Source organism: Hypanus sabinus, chromosome 15 (genome assembly GCF_030144855.1).
Source record: "Hypanus sabinus isolate sHypSab1 chromosome 15, sHypSab1.hap1, whole genome shotgun sequence".
NCBI classification, from domain to species: Eukaryota; Metazoa; Chordata; class Chondrichthyes; order Myliobatiformes; family Dasyatidae; genus Hypanus; species Hypanus sabinus.
Window position 1 is genome coordinate 69,733,714 of NC_082720.1, and position 24,750 is coordinate 69,758,463.

Sequence of the window (24,750 nt, forward strand, 5' to 3'; positions counted from 1 at the left end):
TGGGATAATGTCTTTTTGTTTATTGTCAAAGTTAAAGTAAATTTATTATCAAAGTGCCTGTATGTCATCAGATACTACCCTGAAATTCACTTATTAGAGGCATTTAGAGGAAAATAAAGAAATACAATAGAATCTATGAATCTTACTTCATCAATGAACAATAGACAAAGAAAGACTGACAAACAGCCAATGTGCAAAAGACAAATTGTGCACGTAAATAAATAATACTGAGAACATGAATGCAGAGACTTTGAAAGCGAGTCATTAGGTTGCGGAATTAGTTCAGAAATGAGGTGAGTGATATTCTCTGGCCTGACTCAGGATCCTGATGGTTGTGGGCTAATAACTGTTTCTGAACTTGGTGCTTTGGGACCTAAGGCTCCTGTACCTCCTGACCAATGGTATTTGCAAGAAGAGAGCATGGCCTGGGTGATGGGAGTCCTTGATAATGGATGCTGCTTTCTTGTGGCAGCGCTCCTTGCAAATGTGCTCAATGGTGGATATGGCTTTACCAGTGATGGCTGTGATGGACTGGGATATAAATGTGCCATGGATAGTCCAAAGCCTGGCTGTAAAAGGAGGAGAGTTGGGCATGGAGCTAGCAACTCCAAACCCACAGCCATAGATACACCAACAGAAGCTCCAAAGACATCACCCCCCAGAGCAAAGGATCTTTGCCTAGAAGATGAATGAAGTTGTGTGGTGACAACAGAAGCCACAGGGCTGATTGACCTACAGCCCAGGGCAAAGGACTCTGGTGAGCTGCTGTTGGCAGTCTATGCCTCAGTAAAGGTGATGGATGGGCTTAAGATGAACAAGAAGGCTCCATTACATTGAAGCCTACTTCTTGGTTTAAGATGTGATTTAATGTGGTAATACATTACGTCATGGTACTTGTGATGAAAAGTGAAATCTGTAGGTTTAAAGGCTTGGGTGTGGCTTTACAATCTGGAAATATGGCAAAATAGGCTACAGGAATATCGCATTTCTGACCTTGAATCAAGATGGGGATACCAGTGGCTTGGAAACTAATGCAATTTATCATTTTGCTCAATGACAACTAACATATGGCGGATGGTGCAGGATTGGCTCAGTTCAGGGTTTTCCCATATGTTGCTAGGACTAATGAAAATTATTTCCAGTTCAGAAATATAATCCTCAGCCTCCACAGAATCAGACGATGATTCATTCAATGCCACTGCTATGGAACTAAATTAAATTGAAATTGAAGTATCCCAATTAACTATCTCAAGCTGAAAATGGCAATATAGACTCCGGTATTCTGGTATAAGAAATAAGGTTCAATTGAAATTGCTGCCTGGTGTGACTTCAGGCTTTCTGCAATCACAGCTATCTGGATCTGAATCCGCTGAAGCTGTTGAAGACGACACTGACCATTTGTTAGAGGAGGTGTATGTGCACAGGTTGGAGTGAAGACCGGGGTTTGTATTGCTGTTGTTGTTTTGTTGTTCGTTGTGTTCTGTATTGTGCTGCTGAGCTTTGTGGGCATACTCTGTTGACACCGGAATGTATGGCAATGTTTACAGGCTGCCCCCAGCACATCCTCATTGCCTGCGTAAAATGACACATTTCATATACATGCAAACTTGAATCTTGAATCAAAACCATCAACTGTAGGAATCTGATAGGTCAAGAAGCAGTGCCCTTGTGGGGGGGGGGGGGCAGAAATTGTCAATTTTTTGGACTGAATATTTACATCTGGATCCTGATGCAGGATTTCAGTTTGAAATGTTGAAAATTCCTTGCCCCCGGCACATGTTGCACAACTCACTTCAAGTCCTCTAGCACCTGTTGCTTGAGAATCCAGCATCTGAAGTTTTTTGTGTGTCCAGAGTTGTCTGAATTTCATATCAACTCTGCCAAATGCACAAATATTTTCCAATACAGTCTGAAATTACGTCAGACACCGTAATCAGTGTAAGATCTGGATAAAATGGCTTTAAAGGTCCTAGTCTAGTTCCCAGTGGAAAAAAGGATCCCACATATATCTGTACAGACTGTTACCTAATATAAAAGAGGTGAGCTGGCAACAGAGAATGGAAAATGTGACAGTGGAGTAATATGCATTTGCTGCTCTAAAGTAGAATGTTGGGAGAAGGCTGAAAGAGGAAGTGTTAATTCTGTTTCTCTCTCTGCAGGTGCTGAATGACCTACTGAGAACACCCAGCATTTTCTGCTTTTTATCTGTTGTCAATAGAAGGATTTACATATACCACACTATAGCAGAACTTATAAAGGTGAAGTTCAAGGATCAAAGATCAATTTTATTCACCACATACATAGACATGTATTTGGAATTTGCTGTTGTGTCTTTATTCTTTATAAAGAATAATATAAAAATAAGTTAGAGATTAAAGTATGGGTATGAAATAAAATCTGCATAAATACTGACATGTATTCACAATGTAAACAACATTATAAAAATGGTTTAAAATGTTTACAGTGCATTGCAATAACTGAGGTAACAGATGAAAGATGGTGGGGGTGGCTAACTAGAATGTTGATCAGATAAACTATCTGGGAAGAAAGTTTTAAGATAACGTGAGATTTTTGTTTTAATAGCTCAATAGTACTATAATTGTTGCCATTAATCAAGAACTTCAAAAATCTTCTTCATGTTCATGAAAGTTTGGTGAATGTGCCATGCATGTATACAAATAGGCTTCTACCAAGTATCTGATGAAGTGGAGTGAGACCCTAAAAAGTTGCTAGACAAAATCTACCCTATCCAAACCATCCAAATAGCTGAGGAGAATTTCTATACAACTATGAAACTGTCAGGCTACCTCATGCTTGATGGTAATGTATTTCCACCTACCATGACGGTAAGAGTGTGCAAGTGGATTGATTCATAATCTAGTTCATCAGTAGTCTGTAGCACGCCACTGGCAGGGTCCAGGTAAAACAGGTTTACACTCTGAGGATCAACGCTGCTCTGGATGGTATAAATTAGCTTGTTACTCCCATCTGTGTCCTGGGCACTGATCTGCATAATTTCAGTCATGCGAGGAGTGTCTTCGGGAATCCATATGTCATATTTACTCTCCAAAAACTGTGGCCGGTGTTCATTGATGTCAATCACTTTGACATATGCCTAATGTATAAAGAGAAAAGAAATTGCAAAGTGCGAATCTGTAAGTTATTATTGTACATTACATGCACAGGGGACCATGTTTCAGGCCAAGATTCTTCATCTGCATAGAAACGTCAAATGATTATGGATGCCACTTGATTTGCTAAATTCCTCCATCATTTAGTGTATGCTACTCAATATTTCCAGTACCTGCAGAATCCCTTGTGTTTACCTATAGATTCAAGTGTTTTTTTGAGGAATTTTACCAAATATAAGCCCGTATAGAATGCATCTACTGCTCTGTCTAATACATCTAACCTCTGTAAATTTGCAACTATATTTTGTAGATGTACTTTATCAACTTTTCCTACAGAAATAGCATTCAGTCTATGTATTGTGTATACTTAAATAGGTTGATATATTAGGCACCTGTTTTCCTAACCTTATGCAATCTAATCTCTTCCAAAGGATAACATTTGCTTATAAACATCTCCAACTCTACAAACACTCCTCTCAGAAATGAACTGTTCATTCATCTCAGGTAGCTTGATCACAACAGGGACAGGCCAAGTTAAGTGCCCTCCATTGTAACAGCAAAGCAGCACAATTCCCCTGCTCCAGGTCCCCTAAAAGCCTATACTACAACTCTCTACACTACGTAGCAACTACTTGCTGTTGGCCACCTCACAGAACATTTCTGCACATGTTCTTCACAAAGCCCTGAATGAATGATGAAATAAATCTCACCTGCCAACACCATTTTTTGTTTTTACTCATCTAGACACTTCAGCCCATGATGTGATGTCAACTATTTAAACTACTGTTGGATTGGACAGATTAATTGTTATATTTCTTGTACTTGTTTGTATTTTTGTATATTTACCTACTGTATATACAGGGTTTTATAATGGTTTTAATACTTAGTTTTAATGACATTACTTGAATGGTGGCTATCTCATTGGTTAAATCAAGCAATGGAATTTGAATGGATTGTCTATTATCAGTGATATGGTATGAGAGGACCAATCTTATGGTCCTCAAAAAACTGATCTCAGGATTGTATGTATATGGTAACATATATGTACTGTACATTGATAATAAATTTACTTTGAATTTTGAAGAGGGCCACGTCACGTTGGTTCATTGCTCCCTCTCCCCATCTCTTTCACACTTACTCACTCTCTCCCTCTTCCTCATACTTCATCTTCCTTCTTTCCTTCTTCGTTTTTGTAACATTTAACAATCATAAGAAATGAGTTTTATGCCTCATTCTTGACTTCCAAAGAATTTTGGACCAAAAGCATCAGGTTCCTTTACTATTAGTTCATTAAACACCATCCTGCCCACACAAGGTCTCTATCATGGGCCTCTCTATGAGCTTCTTAAATATCTTGATCATACAGTATTTGCCTCCACCACCATCTGTGGCAGTGTGTTCCTGGCACCCACCACTCTCTGTGAGGTTAACCCTTTCACTTCAAAGTGCATGCCCTCTAGTATTAAACGTTTTAATTCTAGGAGAAAGATACTGACTCTCTATGCCTCTGATAATCTTAGAAACTTCAATCAGGTCTCCCCTGAGCATCTGTGCTCCAGAGAAAACAACCAAAGTTTTTACAACCTGTCCTCTAATCTAAGCAACATCCTTGAGATCCTCTTCTGCACCTTCTCCAAGGGCTCCACATCCTTCCTACAATGGAGCGATTTGAATTGAATGCAAAACTCCAGGATGCAGCCCAACCAGAGCTGCAACATAACGTCCTGACTGTTGAGCTTAGTGTCTCAGATAATGAAGGTGAACGTACCATATGCCTCCTTCATTGCCCTTTCACCTTTGCAGCTGCTTTCAGGGAGCTGTGGACTAGGACCCCAAGTACAAATGCTGCTGACAGTCTTGACATAACAGCATACAGCCCCTTTGAAACTGATCTCCCACCTCACACTTGGCTGAATTGAGTTGTACCTGAGCGGTGACGGAATCTGTTCCATTGGTCAGTTGTACTGTCAAATTGTAATTTGATGTCCGGCTGGCATTTAGTGGTTTGGCAATGGTGATTGTGCCACTGTTCTTCTCAATTTCAAACTCCTCCTCGTCATCCCCACCTGTCCGAGATTAAGAGATGAGTGAAACAACCCGAAAGGAACTTGACTCAGATACAATAAAAATTCAAAAAAACTCTCACTATGATGCACAGAATTCATTTAAACTCGAAGCGCAAGTTGTACAAAGCAACTGTGCTAATTGGGCATACACTTTCCAAATAACCAAGCACAAATAATATTGGAGTACACTCAACCTAATATTTCACCTGACACTCTATGTAACCAGGTGAAATATTAAGATAATGCATAAAAGCTTCATTACAAAGAAACATAAAGAACTATTGAGACACAGCTGAGAGAACCTGCAATATACTTAACTTGCCCTAGCCCTACTTTAGGGATCCACAGGGATACTATAAGATGGACCAAGACAGGTAGCATGTAATTTTTCAAGCTGTGGATGTCACGTGGAAGCTAGTCTTAATAGTCCATCTCACAGCTCTTGAGAAAATGATGAGTCCTCTTTTTGTACTGCTCCAGATCTTCTGGTGAAGGAACTTCCACAAAGCAGATGGTAAGCGAATTCTAGAAGTTAGATTCAGTACTGTCAATATATACCATAGGATCATAAGACATAGAAGCTTGGTCCATTGAGTCTGCTCTGCCATTCCATCTTGGCTGATTTATTTTCCATCTCAACCCCAATCTCCTGCCTTCTCCACGTAACCTTTGATGCCCTTACTAGTCAAAGAACCAATCGATTTCTGCTTGAAGTATACCAAATGACTCGGCCCCCACAGTAATCTTTGGTAATGAACTCCACAGAATCACCACCCTCTGACTAAATAAAATTGTTCCTCATCTCTGTTCCAAGGGGACACCCTTCTATGGTTGAACACTATTTTTAAAAGACAGCATGGCATGGGTCTTGTGAGTGGGGTAGAGCAAATTGCTAGTGGTGGAGTTTCCATGGATTTGCTGCTCTTGCTCTTCCTGATGATGGAGGTCACATGATTGATGGTGGCGGTCACTTGATTGGAGGCATGCTGTCAGAACAGCATGGACAATTACTAAATTACATTTTGCAATCATGTTGTGTTATGAGGGGTGATTGGTAAGTTTGTGGCCTAGGTAGGAGTCCATTTTAGAAAACATAGTACATTTATTTTTCAACACAGTTCCCTCCTACATTTACAAACTTAATCCAGCGGTCGTGGAACATACGGATCCCTTCTTTGTAGAAGTCGGTGTCTTGGACCTCCAGAAGTGGTCCACAGCAAGGGTGATTGATAAGTTCGTGGCCCAAGGTAGAAGGAGATATTAACTTCAAACTCTCTGCATTATCACTCAAAGAGTTGAACTGCACGTGCATGTAACGAGAGCTGTATAACTCATCTCCATCTACCTTGGGCCACAAACTTATCAATCACCCCTGCTGTGGACCACTTCTGGAGGTCCAAGACGCTGACTTCTACAAAGAAGGGATCCGTATGCTCCACGACCGCAGGACTAGGTGTGTGAATTAAGACGGGGACTACGTTGAAAAATAAAAGTGCCAGGTTTTCTAAAATTGACTCCTACCTTAGTCCACAAACTTGTCAATCAGCCCGCATGGCACTGGAGGGAATCAATGTTTAGGGTGGCGGTGTCAATGAAGTGGGATGCTCTTTCCTGGTAGGTGCCAAACTCCTCAGATGTTTAAGTTTAATTGTCATTCAGCCACTCATGAATACCCATGAATAGAGCCAAACAAGACAGCATTCCTCTGGGACCAAGGTGCAAAACACAGTACTAACACTCATACACAGTACAAGGCACACATAAGACAGCAGTAAACATGGTCGCGCAGAAAAAATTAATTAATATAGCCCAAGTCCCTGGGTATCCTGCCCTGTAGATTAATGACACATGGGAAGTTGTCAGTAAGAACAACCCCGGAGCAGTCCGATTATAATGTGCTAGTGCAGCCACAAACAGACGCAATCCACTTGCTTTCCCCAAAGCGAACACCAGCAGGTCACAAGCCTCTAACGCAACATGGACATCGCATGACACCACCTCCAGCTGCTGCAATAGGCATCCCCGTGGAATGAAGGCCTGGTCTGCACTACAACCGAGGACACACCACCACTTTCTTCAATGAACGGGGACCAGGGCAGGGCAATCACAAACCAGAGGAAATCTGCAGATGCCGGAATTCCAAGCAACACACACACACACACACACACACACACACACACACACACACACACACACACACACACACACACACACACACACACACACACACACACACACACACACACACACACACACACACACACACACACACACACACACACACAATACAGGAGGAACTCATCAGGCCAGGCAGCATCTGTGGAAAAGAGTAAACAGTTGACAGTCATGAAGGGTCTCGGCCCAAAACGTTGACTGTTTAATCTTTTCCATAGATACTGCCTGGCCTGCTGAATACCTCCAGCATTTTGGGTGTGTTCCTGTGAAGGCCAATTGCACTTGTAGGATGTTGTCGGTGCTGTCACGTTTTCATTTCAGACTTTTACCTTGAAGATGATGGAAAGGCTTTGGGATGCCAGAAGATACTCATCCCATAGATCTCCATCTGACCTGCTCTTGTAGCCACAGTACTTTGAGGCTGGTCCAGCTGTATTTTAATGATACCTCCAGGATGTTGATGGTGGTGGTGGGGTGAGGGGGGGGGGGGGTGTGCTCAGTGATGGTGATGCCACTGAATGTCAAGGCTTCCACTTGTTGTATATGGTTATTACCTGGCTCTTACTGAGCATGAATGTCACTTGACATTCAATAGATCAAGTCTGAATGTAGTATTCATCTAGTCCCATTGTCTCAGCTTGATATCACACAGAGTGAAACCACTTGTGATAGTGGGAGGCACAGTGGGAGCCAGGACAAAACATCTACTTGTCAATGCTGGTTGAACATGGCTCTGAATATTTCAGCCTTGTCTTCAGCACTCATAGCCCAGCGCTGTTGAAGATGGGGACCTCCACTTCCTGTTCATTGGTCTCCACTATCCATTGGCCAGGACCACCGTTCATCCATGTGGCATGACTACAGATCTCTTGTGTGACTTTGGAATGACTCAGCTCTGCCGATTAGCGAATGTGTACTCATGAGTTCTTGTTTTTCTAGTTTAGCACCTAATTTTAGCTATAGTGGATGCTGCTCCCTCTGAGTTCTTCTACACACTCCGTCTGAGCTGTGTCGATTGGCACATTGATTCCGATGGGAAACTAAGGGAAATGCCAGGGCATGAATCAACACATTTACGAGATGTACATTTCTGCTGCATCAGATCAGTTTTTATTACAACCCGGTGGTCTTTAGTTCTCATTATTATGGTGAGCTGTATTTAGTCTCCATTGCGGGAGTTAAACTCATCTGTTAGTCCAGCCCTCAGAATTAGTAGTTGAGAAACTTAAAACCTTGGTGTCATCACTGGGAAGCCCTATGTATTGTTTGAAGTGCAAACAAGATTAAATGAGTATCCATTTCTGTGTAGGGGAAATGATTTGAAGTAAATCAGCAAACTCATTTCCCCGGATACTTTCAAAACTAAACGAAAATAATCAAAAAAGCTAAGCTTCGCCACGCATTCATCTGCTGTGCTTGAGGGGCGTTGCAGGTGCAGAATCACTACCTCAACTCTTTCAAGCCCAACCAGTGTTGTTGTCAGTTTACATAAAATAAAGTTAATTCTCATATCTGCGTGCAGCTACAGTGATATACTCGAGAGATTATCTCAGCGAACTGTTTTACATGTTCTTGCTGGTTGCATTTATCATTTGATTGATTCTTGTCACAGCCTCTAAAATGGAAGTAGTGGGGTTGCATTATCATTTGATTGATTCTTGTCACAGCCTCTAAGCCTCTAAAATGGAAGTAGTGTTTCTACTTGCTGGTTTCCAAGTAAAATGTCTTTTGGTTTATTCACAGACAGGTCTTATTCAGAATACCAGTTGATCTTTATCAGCTGTAAAATGTACACGAGAAATTGCACTAAATCCTTTCATAGAAATGCTATTCACAAGAGCGGCTTTCCATTTTCTAAGAACAATTATGAACTAAGCTATCTCTAGCAGGCGGCAAAAGAGAAAATATTTTGCAGGAAGATGATAATATAACAAAATGATATCTAAATGGAAACTAAGCAACAGGAGACTTATATGTACAACCAGGCAAAGGGATACACAGTGTGATGAGCAGATGGATTACCCGGTGGGAATGGAGGTCCGGCCAGATCCCAGATGGTAACACCATGATTGGAATGACATTGAGAGGGAGTAATGACGTTCTCAAGGCCCACTGCAAATGCTCTTCTGCCTATTATATTCATTTTCATACCCATGCACTGAACAGGCACATCAATAGCTGATCTTATACACACATTTGAACTCTTGCCTCACTCTATAAAAAACTTGACTGTCACTGAGATAGAGCTACAAAACATCACATAGAAACTGGGAGGCAGAAATTACTTCAGCAGATAATCTGACAAAATAACTAATTATTTACTTGTAGTTAAAGCCCAGGAATTTACAGTGGGGAGGAATCAATTTAAAGAGATCAGATTAGCTTTACTTGTCACATGTACATTGAAACATAGAGTGAAGTGTCACACACAAAATGCTGAGGAATTCAGGGGGCCGCGTAGCGTCTATCGAAAAGAGTAAACAGCTAACGTTTCAGGCTGAGACCCTTCTTTAAGACTGGAGAAGATGATGAGAAGTCAGAGTAACAAGGTGGGCGGAGTGGAGGGAGGAAGAAGTGGTAGGTGAAATCGGGAGGGAGGAGTGGATGAAGTAAAGAGCTGGAAAGTTGATTGGTGAAAGAAATAAAAGGCTGGAGGAAGGGGAATTTGATAGTAGACGGTAGAAGACCATGGAGGAAAGGAAATGAGGAGGAGCACTAGAGTGATGTGAGGGGTAGGTAATGAAATATGGTGAGAAAGGGAAACAGGAATGGGCGATGATGAAGGAGACAGGGTGGGGGCCAGTTACCAGAAATTTCAGAAATTGGTGTTCATGCCATCAGGTTGGAGGCTACCCAGATGGAATATAAGGTGTTGCTCATCCACCCAGAGTGTGACTTCACCGCAGCAGTAGAGGAGGCCATGGTCAGAATGGGAATGGGAACTACAATTGAAATGGGTGGCCACTGGGAGATCCCACTTTTTCTGGTGGGTGCTTAGCGAAGCAGTCTCCCATTCTACGTCGGGTCTCACCGATATACAGGAGGCCACACCAGGAGAACCGAATACAGTAGTGAAGTGTGTTGTTTGTGTCAAATCAAATCAGTGAGGATTGTGATGGGCAGCCCACAAGTGCTGCCATGCTTCTGGCGCTAACATAGCATGCCCACTGCTCACTAGCCCTAATTTGTACGCCTTTGGAATGCAGGAGGAAACTAGAGGAGGAACACATACAAACTCCAACAGAACAAGGCTATGTGAGCACTGAATCTTCTTCAAAAGAACTAATTACTTACTTGCACATAAAGCCAATGATAAACCAGAAGGGAGGAATCAGTCTGATTATACGGATGAAGTAAGAGAGCAGAGGCTAACAGGGATATTGAAATAGGACGGAGTTTTCCAAGGGCAAAACTGTTTTCTCTGAGTTGTCAGAATGTGAGAGGACAAATTTGCAATGGAATAATCAAGGGAATGAGGTGCAAACCTCATAGCATCTACTTAAAGGTAATTGAGAGTGTACTTAATTTGAAGAATTATGGGAAATAATTTGGAGCCTGGGCCTAAATTAAGTAATTCTTTCAATGAGTCAGAACTGACCAAATGGACTTCCACTAACCAGCTGTGATTCTATAATGATGCCCTTTAAAATCCATATATCATCTTAACATCTTGATCTGATCATTGTATTTCTTCATTGTTTAAGGTACAAATCAAATCCATACAAATCTCAAGCCAGCAATGTTGTGGCAGATCTGGGGAGCTCTTAGCCCTTTCTGGCCTAAAATGAGACACTTGATACTGGAAAGAATACTCGGAGTGGGGGCTGACAAGAACTTTACTGCATTGTCGCATTTGTGCCATTTGTGTGTAGCTATTTTTATGTACAGCTGTCCATTGAAGCATTACCATGAAACTTGCGAAAACTTACCTCCAGAGCACAAACAGATAAAACGTGGTTTTAAATTGAGGTTGGCAAATGATATTGTGTATTGTGAACTTGAGTAACAACAACCATTACACTGCACACTAGCCCTTGGGTCAACCCTATCTTCCAGCAATATACTGCCAGTGCAGACTTCATGGATTCAATCCTCCCCACCAGCAAGGACATTGTCAAAAGCAGTGACTCAAAAAGACAACGTCCTTCATTAAGGACCCTTACCATCTAGGACATGCCCAGATCTTATGACTGCTGTCAGCAAGGAGGAACAGGAGCCTGAAGATGCACACTTAATGTTTTAGGAACAGCCACTTCCCTTCTGCCGTTGGATTTCTGAATGGTCCAAGTACACTACCTGATTATTCCTTTTGTATCATTTACTTTTTTTCCCATTGTAATTTATGGCCATTTTTATTTTATGTTTGCTGCCACCAAACAACAAATTTCGTGACATATGTCAGTGATTCTGATTCCGAGCCAGTGTGATGAGTCAGCGCAGGGTCAGATTCCACGTTCTTAATCTCCGTCAGTCAGATTGCACGTTCCCAGGTGCTGCTCCATAGGTAAAAAGCTGCAAGCTCATTCTTACAATTACTCATCACTGTAACTAAATTTTGTTTGGACCAGCATCAAAACAAACATGAACTTTAAAGGAATCACAAACAATATAAATAGAATAAAACAACCTTAACAAAGTATCTGAAATTCAACCAATTATAAAGCAGATCCTTATCTGCAGGTGTAATTCATCTGAAAGAACATTATATGGTTTCATTGTCAAAAGCTAAGCTCATGACATTTGATGCATAAAATGTCAGTACAGGCATGGTGGGCCAAATGGCCTCACTCTGTGTTTTATCATTCACTTGCACATCCCTTGTTTGAACATAAGACCATAAGAATCAGAATCAGGTTTACTATCATGAGCATGTGATGTGAAATTTGTTAACTTAGCAGTAGCAGTTCAATGCAATACATAATCTCGCAGAGAGAAAAAAAAATAAAATAAAACATAATAAACAAGTAAATCAATTACGTATATTGAATAGATTCTTTAAAAATGTGCAAAAACAGAAATACTGTAATTAAAAAAGTGAGTTAGTGTCCAAAGCTTCAAAGTCTATTTAAGAATCGGATGGCAGAGAGGAAGAAGCTGTTCCTGAATCGCAGAGTGTGGGCCCTCCTCCTACCTGATGGTAACACTGAGAGAAGAGCATGCCCTGGTGCTGGAGGTCTTTAGTAATAGACGCTGCCTTTCTGAGACTCTGCTTCCTGAAGACGTCCTGGGTACTTTGTAGGCTAGTGCCCAAGATGGCATAAAACACAGGAGCAGAGTTAGGCCACTCAGCCCAGCGAGTCTTCTCTGCCATTCTATCTTGGCTAATTTACTATCCCTCTCCACTCCTGCCTTCTCCTTGTAACCTCCTTGAAATCAAGAACCTAGCAATCTTTGCTTTAAGTATACCCAATGACTTGGCCTCCACAGCCATCTGTGGCTATAAATTCCATGGATTCCCCACCCTCTGACTAAAGAAATTCCTCCTCATCTCTGTTTTAAGTGGACATCACTCTATTCTGAGGCTGTACCGTCTGGTCCTATACTCCCCCCGTACAGGAAACACCCTCTGCACATCCTTTGGACCTTCTCCAATACCAACACATCTTTTCTTAGATAAGGGATCGAAAAATGCTCACAATACTCCAAGTGCAGTCTGAAACCTCAGCATCACATCTTCGCATTTATATTTTAGTCCTCTTGAAATGAATGCTAACATTGCATTTGCCTTGTTCATTACCAACTCAACCTGCAAAATAAACCCTAGGGAATTCTGCACAAAGGCGACCAAGTTCCTTTGCACTTCCAATTTTCAAAACCTGTCCCATTTGGAAAATAGTATTAGCCTTTATTCCTTCTATCAAAATGCATGACCATTCACTTCCATCTGACACCTCTTTGCTCATTCTCTCAATCTATTTAAGTCATTCTGCAGACTCACCGTTTCCTCACCGCTACCTGTCCCTCCACCTACCTCCATATTGTCCATAAAAGTGGCCACAAAGCCATCAAGTCCGTCATCCAAATTATTGACGGATAATGTAAAAAGAAGTGGTCACATCACTGACCCTTGTGGAACATCACTAGCCACCAGCAGCCAACCAGAAAAGACCCCCTTTAGTCCCATTCTTTGCCTCCTGCCATTCAGCCAATCTTCTATCCATGCTAGTATCTTTCCTATAATACCATGGGCTCATATCCTGTTCAGCAGCCTCATGTGCAGCACCTTGTCAAAGGTCTTCTGAAAATCCAAACACAATGGCTTCCAGTTAATTGAGATACATCAGGACCAGTACATTTTGGCTCAATTAAGCAGCTCTCTTAATTAGCCAAAGTTTCATGGAAATAGTTAAAAAGGGTATAAAAAGACAAACTACCATTTAACTAAGTAACAAATTATGCATTTAAATGAAATATAGAACAAATGAGATGACTGTAAAGAGTACTATTGTACTATAAAACTGTGTATTTATTCCTAATATCATTTCATTTTCATTCCTGACCATTTCTGGTATTTCCAAACCTGAATGCTTGAAACTGCAGTGAGCAAAACCGTTCTGAATCGTCTTACTGTTTATTCCTCAACAACTGCTTTTTGAACACAAATGCACGCAAACGACACTACTTAAAAACTTTTCACTAAACATGGTTTAGTGTCTATAGCCAGCCAACGAGACAAAGGAGAGTCAGTGGATGTGGTATACAGTGGATTCTGGCTAATTGAACAAATGACTCTAGTCAGAAACTGCCCAACAACAGTCAACTGTCCCAATTAAGCAGCATAGTGTCCTAAATAAATGAAGAAAATCCTGGCTGTTTTCTCAATTAGATTTTGTTGTTTAGAAGTTGTCCCAAGTAAGCATCTGCCCCAATTAACCAGAATCCACTGTACACTACATCCACTAACTCTCCTTTGAATATGCTGTTTGTTATTTCCTCAAATATTTTCACCTGACTTGTCAGGCAAGATCTCCCCTTAAGGAAACATGTTTACCTTGGCCTATTTTATCATGTGTTTCCTAATACCCTGAAACCTCATCCTTCATAAAAGACTCTTTCCAACGATTGAAGTCAGGCTAACTGGTCTTTAATTCTCTTTCTTCTACCTCCTTCTCTTCGTAAAGAGAGGACTGACATTTGGCTTAAATCCAATTCCACAGGTTTGAACAAGCAAGCTAAATTGGGTTTCCTGTTGAACTGAGGCACGGGCATCGAATATCCTTGTCAACAATACATTTCATAGGTGAACCAGTGGAGAATAATGGCAGCCTAGTGTACCAGGATTTCTCAGATTCAGATTCATTAATCACTGGTACATGTCAACATCCAGTGAAATGCCTCATTTGTGTTAATAACTGACATACCTAAGGATATGCTAGGGCAGCCCACAAGTGACGCCACACATTATAGCACTAACTTTACTCTAAAATATGCAAAGCCAATGCAACAAAAGAAAATCATTACATACTGAAGTTCACACAAAGTCTTTCCTCTGTTAGTTCCATCATTGCCTGAAAAGACCAAGGGAAGTGGAATTCACTGATAAATGTAATTAGATATGGAGTCAGGGTGGAAGCACAAAGATATCAAGAAAAAGGACATGAGAGGAAGAAAATAAAGGAAGGAATATTAAGTGAAAGAGGAAATTGAGGGAAGAGGGACCAGGGAAAGGAACATTAAGGAAAGGGAACAAAAGAAGAGAGGCTGACCTTCAAGAGATTGAGTGTATTTTGTTGAAAAGCAGGAAAGTTCTCCCCAATTATCATCCCTTGTTCAACATCATGGATGTCTTTTCTGTTGCTGCTCATGGAAGCAACTGGGTATCATATTTCCATGTCTGCACTTGAGAAGATTTGTTTTTAAGGACACAGCCCGGCAGGCCCTTCCAGCCAAATAAGCCCTGACTACCCATGTGGCCAATTAACCCACTAATCCATATGTCTTTGGAACATGAGGGGAAACTGGAGCACCTGGAGGAAACCCAGGTGGTCATGCGAAGAACTCAAACTCCATGTAGACGGCGGCACAATTCAACCCAAGTCACTAGTGCTCTGTGAACAGCTTCACCACTGCACAATATTTGTGCACAGTTTATTGCAACATGCAACATTTATTGTTGCATTAGAATTGTGCACAAATCATACACGGACAATATAAATCTTTGCTTTTACATTAAATTATTTACCTACTTGTAGCTTCTGAGTTACATTGCAAAATTATTGCCAATTCAGATTTATTGAAATTCGCAGCACTGAATACGCCCTTCTGACCCAACGAGTTGCACCACCCAATAACCCACCTAATTAACACTTGCCTAATCACAGGACAATTTACTATGACCAATTAACCCATTAACCAGTACATCTTTGGACTGTGGAATGGAACTGAAGCACCCAGATGAAACCCACGAAGTTCACAGTGAGAACACAATAGTTCCTCACAGATAGCAGCGGAATTGAACTTTCAACTCTGGAATACCCTGAGCTGTCATAGTGTTATGCTAACTTCTAATTATCAACAGACATATGTAAGAAGATCTGTCATATCTGTGCTTAAACAAGGTTGTACAGGGGAGATATTTTTCTTTCTTGCAATTGAGTCAATGATGTTACATTAATAACCTGATATTTTTTTCCAGCTTGGTTGGTTTTTTAAAAATATATATTTATGCTTGGTTTATTTAAATTATGTATTAAGCAAAATTCAAAATAACACTGCTCTGATATTGATAACTTACCAATGATGTCAAACCACAACTGACTCTTTGTGAGTTCTGTGCTGGTCACCCCAACCATATGATTCACAGGATCTGTCTCCATGACAGCAAAGTTAAAATGAGGTTCATCGAATACCAAAGGCTCAATAGACGGCAAAGGTTTCTGAATCCATTCAATATGCAGACGAACTGTCGCTGATTTCTGGGGAATCCCGTTATCCAAGGCACGGATCTGAAAGAAGAGATTACAGTAGTTGAGGCTTGGATTTTCTTAAGTATTTCTGGTTACTGATAGTGTCAGATAGTGAAATAAATTTCAGTTCAACACACAATACTTGTTAGTTTCACTGTGGATTCCCCTCAACTAAATTGTGCTGTATAAACTTAGTGGCCACATTATTAGGTACACCTACCCACCTGCTCATTAATGCAAATATCTAATCAACCAAGCATGTGGCAGCAACTCAATTCATAAAAGCATGCAGATATGGTCAAGAGGTTCAGAGTTCTTTGGATCAGCATGGGAAGGCATGATATTGACTGTGGAATGATTGCTGTTGCCAGATGGGGTGGTTTGAGTATTTCAGAAACACAGAATTCAAATTTCAAAGTAAATTTATTATCAAAGTACATATATATCAACATATACAACCCTGAGATTCATTATAAATTCCTAACAGAATCAATGAAAGACCAAACAAACTTGAGCATTCAACACTTTGCAAAAGACAACATATTGTGCAAATACAAAAGGAAAGAAATAATAATAAAAATAAATATCAAAAACATGAGATGAAAAGTCCCTGAAAAGGAGGCCATAGGTTGTAGGAACGTCATAATGATTGGGCACATGAAGTTGTATGAAGTTACCCCTTTTGGTTGAGCCTGTTGGTTGAGGAGTGATAACTGTTCCTGAGTGGCATGAGTCCTGAGTGTCCTGTACCTTCTTACTGTTGGTAGTAGTGAGAAGGGAGCATAACTTGGGTGGTGGGGGTTCCTGAAGATGGACGCTGCTGTCCTGTGATCACGCTTTGTGTGGATGTGCTCAATGGTGGGGAGGTTTTACCTGTGATGGACTGGGCCATATCCACTACTTATTTTAGGATTTTCTGTTTAGGCAGGGGCACTGGAGTTTGCGTATCAGGCTGTGATGTAACCAGTCAATATACTCTCCACTACACATCAATAGAAGTTTGTCGAAGTTTTCAGATGTCATGCCATATCTACGCACACTCTTAAGGAAGTAGAGGTGCTTCAGTGGGTTCTTTGCAATTGCACTTAATGCTGATCTCCTGCACACAACAGTTTCTAGATTTTACAGGGAATGAAAGCACCTACACATTTTATACAAATATTTCCATATACATTGTCAGATTTTCAAACTATTAGTTATATTTGATGACAACATGGGAAGGAGAACAGTTTGGCATGATTTGCAATGGGTGGGTAGGTAGGTAGGTAGATAGGTAGGTAGATAGATAGATAGGTAGGTAGGTAGGTAGGTAGGTAGGTAGGTAGGTAGATAGATAGATAGATAGATAGATAGATAGATAGATAGATAGATAGATAGATAGATAGATAGATAGATAGATAGATAGATAGATAGATAGATAGATAGATAGATAGATAGATAGATAGATAGATAGATAGATAGATAGATAGATAGATAGATAGATAGATAGATAGATAGATAGATAGATAGATAGATAGATAGATAGATAGATAGATAGATAGATAGATAGATAGATAGATAGATAGATAGATAGATAGATAGATAGATAGATAGTTACTTTATTCATCCCCAAGGGGAAATACAACATTTTTCTAGTGTCCCATACACTTATTGTAGCAAAACTAATTACATACAGTATTTAACTCAGTGTCTATTAATGTGAATTAAATATATTTGTAATTAATAAGCATTAAATTAGCTTTTGAAAAATATGATCCCAGATATGTCTTACAAAAGAATCACGAATGAGCAACATTATAATGTAACAATGAGTAATTGCCTCCAATCCCGATATGACATCCAACCCAACTTCTCTTTAGCTGAAATGTTCCTTTACCTGTTACTGTGTCAGTTCTCCACACCCAAATGATTTCTGTCTAACTTTGAAGTTGTTTCTAATCTCTGGACCTGATGGCATAAGCCTGAAGCTGAACATGAAGGAACTAGACCTTCTTAGCTTTTTATGTAACTTGTCTTTAACTGTTAGGAAACTGGATGAAACGTATACTTCTACCCAAACTGTGCTCTGAAGCAGCAATGATGTACTGTACTTGAATACCAGTTGTTTGGGATTTCATGTGCAGTTTCTGGTTAATGTTGCATCCTCCGACCCATTTGGCACAATCATCCGTGTGCTTTGTTCATACCCGTCTGCTGGGTAAACAGCAAATTGTGACAATAGTTCTCGTGTAAGACAATATGGTGGCAGTGTTGCCAAATTGTACCCTGACAATCCAAGTAAAGGCATGCAATAAGCTCACAGGGAACATCCTACAGCAGGATGAAGTTTCCTGTTTCCCTCTCAGATTGCAGAGGTCCTCAGTTACTTTTAGACTTGCCTGGATTTGCACGGAAGCCAGACTGTGGACATTCATAATCAGCTTCAATAACCACTGAAGTTTGATGGTGGAATTAGGTTTTTTGTGACGGCAATACAGCACAATACCACAGAACAAACTGTAAATTACAATAAGAAATGGAATAAGAAATACATCAAGAACTTTGAAATTAAATAAGTCGTGCAATAAGAGAACAGAAATGGGTTGGTTCGTTGCCTGATGGTGGAGGCGGAGCGAAGTGATGGTGCTAAACAAAGACTCCTTTGCTTGCATCTTCGGAAACAGCTCTAGTTCCATCTTTAATATCTTTATTTTTCCTTTTCAGGGTTCTTTTGAAGACCCTGACCTGGAGTCACTCGCTGACTATGGTTTTTTGCCGGAATGGGACCCACTCTCGGGGTTTCATAACTGGCTGTTGTTCGGCACGCCAAGGGCTTGGCCTAAGAGTTCATCTTGGCTTTGGAGGTCTAGGACCTTGGGGCACCGGAGATGGCCGGATCGAAGGCCAGTGTCGTGGCAGGAGACCCATGTGTTATTGGGGGAAATCGGAATATCTGTGGCTGTGTGCCCAGGGACTTGAGATCTTTGGGCACAGAGCCCGAGAAAAGAGATGTAAGCGACTTTTAACATCATAAACCAGCGAGTTGTTTGTTATGTCTCCCCACTCATTGTGAAACAGACACCTCTTTCTCTCGTATTAGGCAGAGAGAGCCTGTGGTATGTCGAATGCTGGGTGAACAATGTAGTCTTTAGGGTAACTGCAAGTCTGTGTCTTTACTGTTGCTTTGCTCAAGCTTGAGCTTGGTGGCGGGTGCCGATGCTTTTCTTTGCCAGTGGGGGGAGGGGGGATTGATGCTTGCTGCCGCTTATGCGCAGGAGGAAGGGAAGCTGGGGGGGAGTTTGGGGGTTCAAACATTTAACTGTCGTTCAATCTTCGGGGCACTCCTCTGTTTTCGTGGATAGTTATGAAGAAAAGGCATTTCAGGTGTATACTGTATACATTTCTCTGACATTAAATGTACCTTTGAACCCTTTGAAACTTTGAAAGAAGCTATTCCTGAAACATTGAGTGTGCGTTCAGACTCTTTCTGATGGTAGTAATAACAAGAGGGCATATCCTGGGCAATGGGAATCATTAACATTATCCTCGACGGTGGGTAGTTAGTGCCAATGATGGAGATGGCTGTCTTTGCAAGCCTCTGCAGCTTTTTCCAATTACCTCCACACTAGATGGTGATGCAACCAATTCAAATTCTTTCCATGGTACAGTCTTTGTAAAAGTTTGGTAGAGTCTTTGGTGATATACCAAATCTCCTCAAACTCCAAATGGAAGATAGCCACTGATAAATCTTTTTTTGTATTTGCATCAATGCGTTGGGCCCAGGATAGATCTTCAGAGGAGTTGACTCCCAGAAACTTGGAACTTCCACTACTGACCCCTCAATGACTGGGGTATGATCGCTCTAATTTCCATTTCCAACTCATAAAATGAGCTGCATCACAGCACAAACTAAAGAGTCCAGGTTCTGAAATTCCCACATGAGGATAAATTGATTCCACCTCCCCTAGATATGGTAAGCATTTAAGCCTTTTGTAATGTACAAATGGATGGAGCTGACTCAATGGCCTATTTCTGCTCTATATCTTATAGATAAAAATCAGCACAGAAATACTCAAATTAACCTAAACGTTAAAAAAGCCTTGATTTCCGTACTTTGTTATTAACAAGCCCACCTAGAAAGAAGAATACCATGTCAGCATATCAGGGTAAATGGTCTAGAACAAATTTACCTTTGCTCAAGAGATTCAAGAATTTCAAAGTAATCTGGTTCTTCATAGAGAAACTGCCACTTGACCCATTTGAAATCATAGGCCTGGCAAGGTTGTAATTACAACTATATAACCAGTGACGCACCATTCTTTGGTCCATCTACAACTCTGCCACCTGACTAAATTGGTCAAGAGTTACTTAAAAGTCCTTTCTTTAAAGCAATCATTGCACTTCATCTAAAATTGCAATTGCACATTTGAATTTAGGCTGCATGACTGAACAGAAACAGTGTTGAGTCCTAATGAGGGTATCACTGGAAGTATCCACTGTTCATTCCTTTTTTATAGATGCTGCCGGATCTGTTGAGTGCCATCAGTATCTTCTGTGTTACCCTGAGTTACAAACATCTGCAGCATCCCGTATTTAAAGTATTGACTCAGAGCCAATATATCAGCTCACAATCTCCAGCATAATTAAAATAAACAGAAAAAGTGAAGAATTATTTTCTGTTCAAATATCTTTGACTCTCATAAGTACACGGATTCACTGCACATCTGGCAATTGTTCAGTTTCGATTTATATTCCAGCTTCCAATTATCTTAGTTTAAGTGCCTCCATCACAAGTAACACTGACATAATACAATTTTATTGTTCTTCCTGCTTCTTCTAGTTCTAAAAAGAACCATCCATCTCCCTTTTCACTTATTCCTGTGCTATGGTCTCCACCCTTCCCCTGGATTTCTTAAAAGTCAATCAACAGCACACTAAATATTAATTTTTTTACACAGTACGTAGCATGTATCACTGATTTTGCTTGGACTCAGCAATCAAAATCACTGAAGTTGACAGGAAAAGCTATCTAGCTATTACCAGAGAAATTAGAGGCATCAGTGTCAGGTTTTTCAAATGTTCAAAAGCACAGGGAATGTAATTGTAAGATAGACCGCTGTTTCAAACTAGATTTGAGATCAGAGCAATCTTTTTACATGGGGTAAATAGTTGACAGGTTTTCCCAAAGTGATGGCAGTTATTCTAATTGTTTTGAAGTCTTGTTGGCCTGAAGGTTAATCCAGATCAGAAGCATCTTCTAGGGTTAAATATAACATGAATAGTTAAGTACTATGAGACACCTTGATATGAGACTGAAAATGTCAGAGTGGAGTTACATCAATCAGGGCTGAAAAAATACTACACTGATTACTACTGATTCTTTCATTATTTAGGAATTGGGCATTTCAGACTTTGGCCTGTGGTTTTTAAACTTCTTTCAAAGATTAAACAGAAATATTAAGATATCAGTAAGACCAAAGAATTGATTGTGGACTTCAGAAAGGTTAAAAGGGACACACACCAGTCTTTGAAGGACCAGATGTGGAAAGGGTGAGCAATTTCAAGTTTCCAGATGTCAACATTTCTGAGAAGCTACCCTGGCTCCAACATAGACATGACAGTGGCTGTATTTCATTAGTAGTTTGAGGAGATTTGGTATGTCACCAAAGACACTCTCAAATTTCTACAGATGTACCATGGACAGCATTCTAATGGGCTGCTTCACTGTCTGCTAAGCATATTTGGGCACTACCCAGGATCAAAATGAGCTGCAGAAAGTTGTGAGCTCAGTCAGCTTCATCATGGACACTTAGCCTCTGTAATATTCAGAACACCTTCAAGGAGCAATGCCTCAAAAAGGCATCATTAAGGACGCCATCATCCATAACTTGCCTTTTTCTCATTGGTACCATTGAGATGAGGAGCCTAAAGACACACACTCAGTGATTCAGGAACAGCTTCTTCCCCTCTGCCATCAGATTTCTGAATGGACAATGAACTCATGAACACTACCCCACTACTTCTTTCCTCTTTTTTTCTTACTTTTTGATTTAACTTTTTTTTTACAATATATATATACTTTTTACTGCAATTTACAGTTTTATTATGTATTGTAATGTTCTGCTGCCACATAACAACAAACTTCATGACAAATGCCAGTAATAATAAACCTGATTCTGAAAAACTCCATAACAAATATAATTTGTGGTTGATTTTCTGAAATTCTGGGAAGCCCTTTTTCTTTCATGATCTAATGAGCTGTTTGAAATTCAGATGATTCTTGCACTCAAGGTTGTTGTACATAGTGTTGATCTTCATTTTGTGAAAAGAAAAATGGAAGCACAAAAAAGAATAACCAGATGTCAAGGCTGTAGAATAACAGGAAATAATGCCCTGACTAAAAATCTTTTCTCCAAAAAAATGCTTAAGTGCTGACATAACACGGGTCTTTAAATTCTCAGGAGTTCACAGTGTCACAGAGCACTGCAGCACATAAACAAGCCCTTTGGCCCATCTACTCTGTACCGGACTGTTATTCTGCTGAGTCCCATCAACCTGCACTTGAACTGTAGCTCTCCATATCACTTCCAACCATGTAATTATTTGAACTTCTCTTAAATCTTGCAATTGAGCCTGCATCCACCACTTCCACTGGCAGCTCATTTCTCACTCACACCACTCTCAGAGTGAAGTAGTTTCCCCTCAAGCTTCCCTTAAATATTTCACTGTTCACCCTTAACTGAAGACTTTTTGTTCTAGCCTTACTCAACCTGAGCTGAAAAAGCCTGTTTGCATTTACCCTATTTATACTCCTCATAATTTTGTACATCTCCATCAAATTTCCCCTCATTTTCCTATGTTCCAGGGAGTAAAGTCCTAACCTATTTAGCCTTTGCCTATAACTCAGATTCTCAAATCGGTAACATCCTTATAAATCTTCTCTGTACTCTTTCAACCTTATTTGCATCTTTCCTGTCAGTAGGTGACCAAAGCTGCACTCAGTACTCCACATTAGACTTCACCAATATCTTGTACAACATAACACAACAACTCCTATACTCAGTACTCTTGATTTATGAAGGTCAATGTGTCAAAAGCTTTCTTTATGACCCAATCTACACGTGATGCCACTTACAAAGAATTATAGATCAGTATTTCCAGATCCCTTTATTCTACCACACTCCCCACTCTGGTCCTACTCTGGTTTGTTCTCTTAAAGTTCTATGGAGCAACTTGGATAGATATTGAGAAAATATTTCCATTTTATGATGGAATCCAAACCTGGTGTTTAAAATTGTAGAATATTCACTAGTATATTTAGTAAAGAATTCAGAAGAAGCTGCCTTAAGTTGAGTCAGGCTTGCATGAGAGAACTTCAGAATAGATATAGGGGTAGAAGCAAGTAGACAAGATGAATTTAGTAAGTCAGATGGGATAAGGGAATAGAATATGGCAAAGAAAGGTATAAGGAGACTCGTGAAGAGTATAAACTATCCATTTTGCATGTGTGGTAAACTATGTGTATACCTGTCTAGACATGCCCCTCTGCTGACTGCTCCTGTGGCTCCTCCCACAGACCCCTGTATAAAGGCGATTGGAGGCACTGCTCCTCCCTCAGTCTCCAAGATGTTGTGGTCACGTTTGCAGCTGATAAAAGCCTATCTTTTGCCTCCCGTCTCCGAGAGTTATTGATGGTGCATCAGCATGTTGTATGCAACATCTTCATTTAATAAATTCCCAGAAAAACAATTATCAACAAACCTTAAGCAAAGCAACAATTCAGAATGATCTATTCCAGTTTCCAGTTTCCTGAGGGCTCAGCAAAATTATTGATGTTTCAGTTTTCATAAACAGAAGCCAAGAGGACAGTTTAAACATGCTTAAGTAATAATCCAAGCATTCTTTATGTGTTGCTCAGCTATCATATTTAACTTCCATATAATAGAATCCATGTGCAAATTGTAATTAAAAAGTTTCGAATTGCATTATTTTAAAAAATATCATCTAGCATTCAAATAGTTTTGCAATAAAAAAAATTAGTAGACCTTTTCCCATTTTCCTACTAGCAAATACAATAGTGTGTTATTATGTCAATTACATAACTGCACTCAAGCGCTTTTCTGGCTGTTCACTCTGCCTAAATTAAGGCAGGTTTCCCAAATATTTTACAAAGTCTCATTATCCGATCAGTTAAAAATTTTCATCATGGTAATGAGTTCCTCGGAAAAAAATAGTTCAATCGATTAATGTGATGATAGCGAATTCAGCAACAATATCTAAGATTCTATCAAGTCTTCTATTTTCACTACTTTGCAATGATGAAGACTGTAGGGTACCTTGATAGAGGTCTGAGTAAACCAGAAACTTATGTTTTAGTTTATTTCTTATGATGAGGACTAGGAAGCTCTGAAGTCATAAATGCAAAGCAAGTTCAGCATTCAGGAGCATCTACTATGCACAATTCAATACCAAGATGGCGTAGCTTCCAGTTGC

At 40.2% G+C, this 24,750-nt stretch overlaps 1 protein-coding gene across 1 annotated transcript in view; it reads right to left on the reverse strand.

The window, feature by feature from the left end:
• Nucleotides 1–24,750, reverse strand: part of fat2 (FAT atypical cadherin 2) — a 102,587-nt gene that overhangs the window by 57,426 nt on the left and 20,411 nt on the right. Inside the window, exons 5-7 of the mRNA XM_059990504.1 lie at nt 16,107–16,317; nt 5,058–5,197; nt 2,840–3,115 (exon numbers count right to left, since the gene is read on the reverse strand). Of these exons, the coding sequence (XP_059846487.1) occupies nt 2,840–3,115; nt 5,058–5,197; nt 16,107–16,317 (627 nt within the window). The remainder of the gene's footprint in view (nt 1–2,839; nt 3,116–5,057; nt 5,198–16,106; nt 16,318–24,750) is intronic.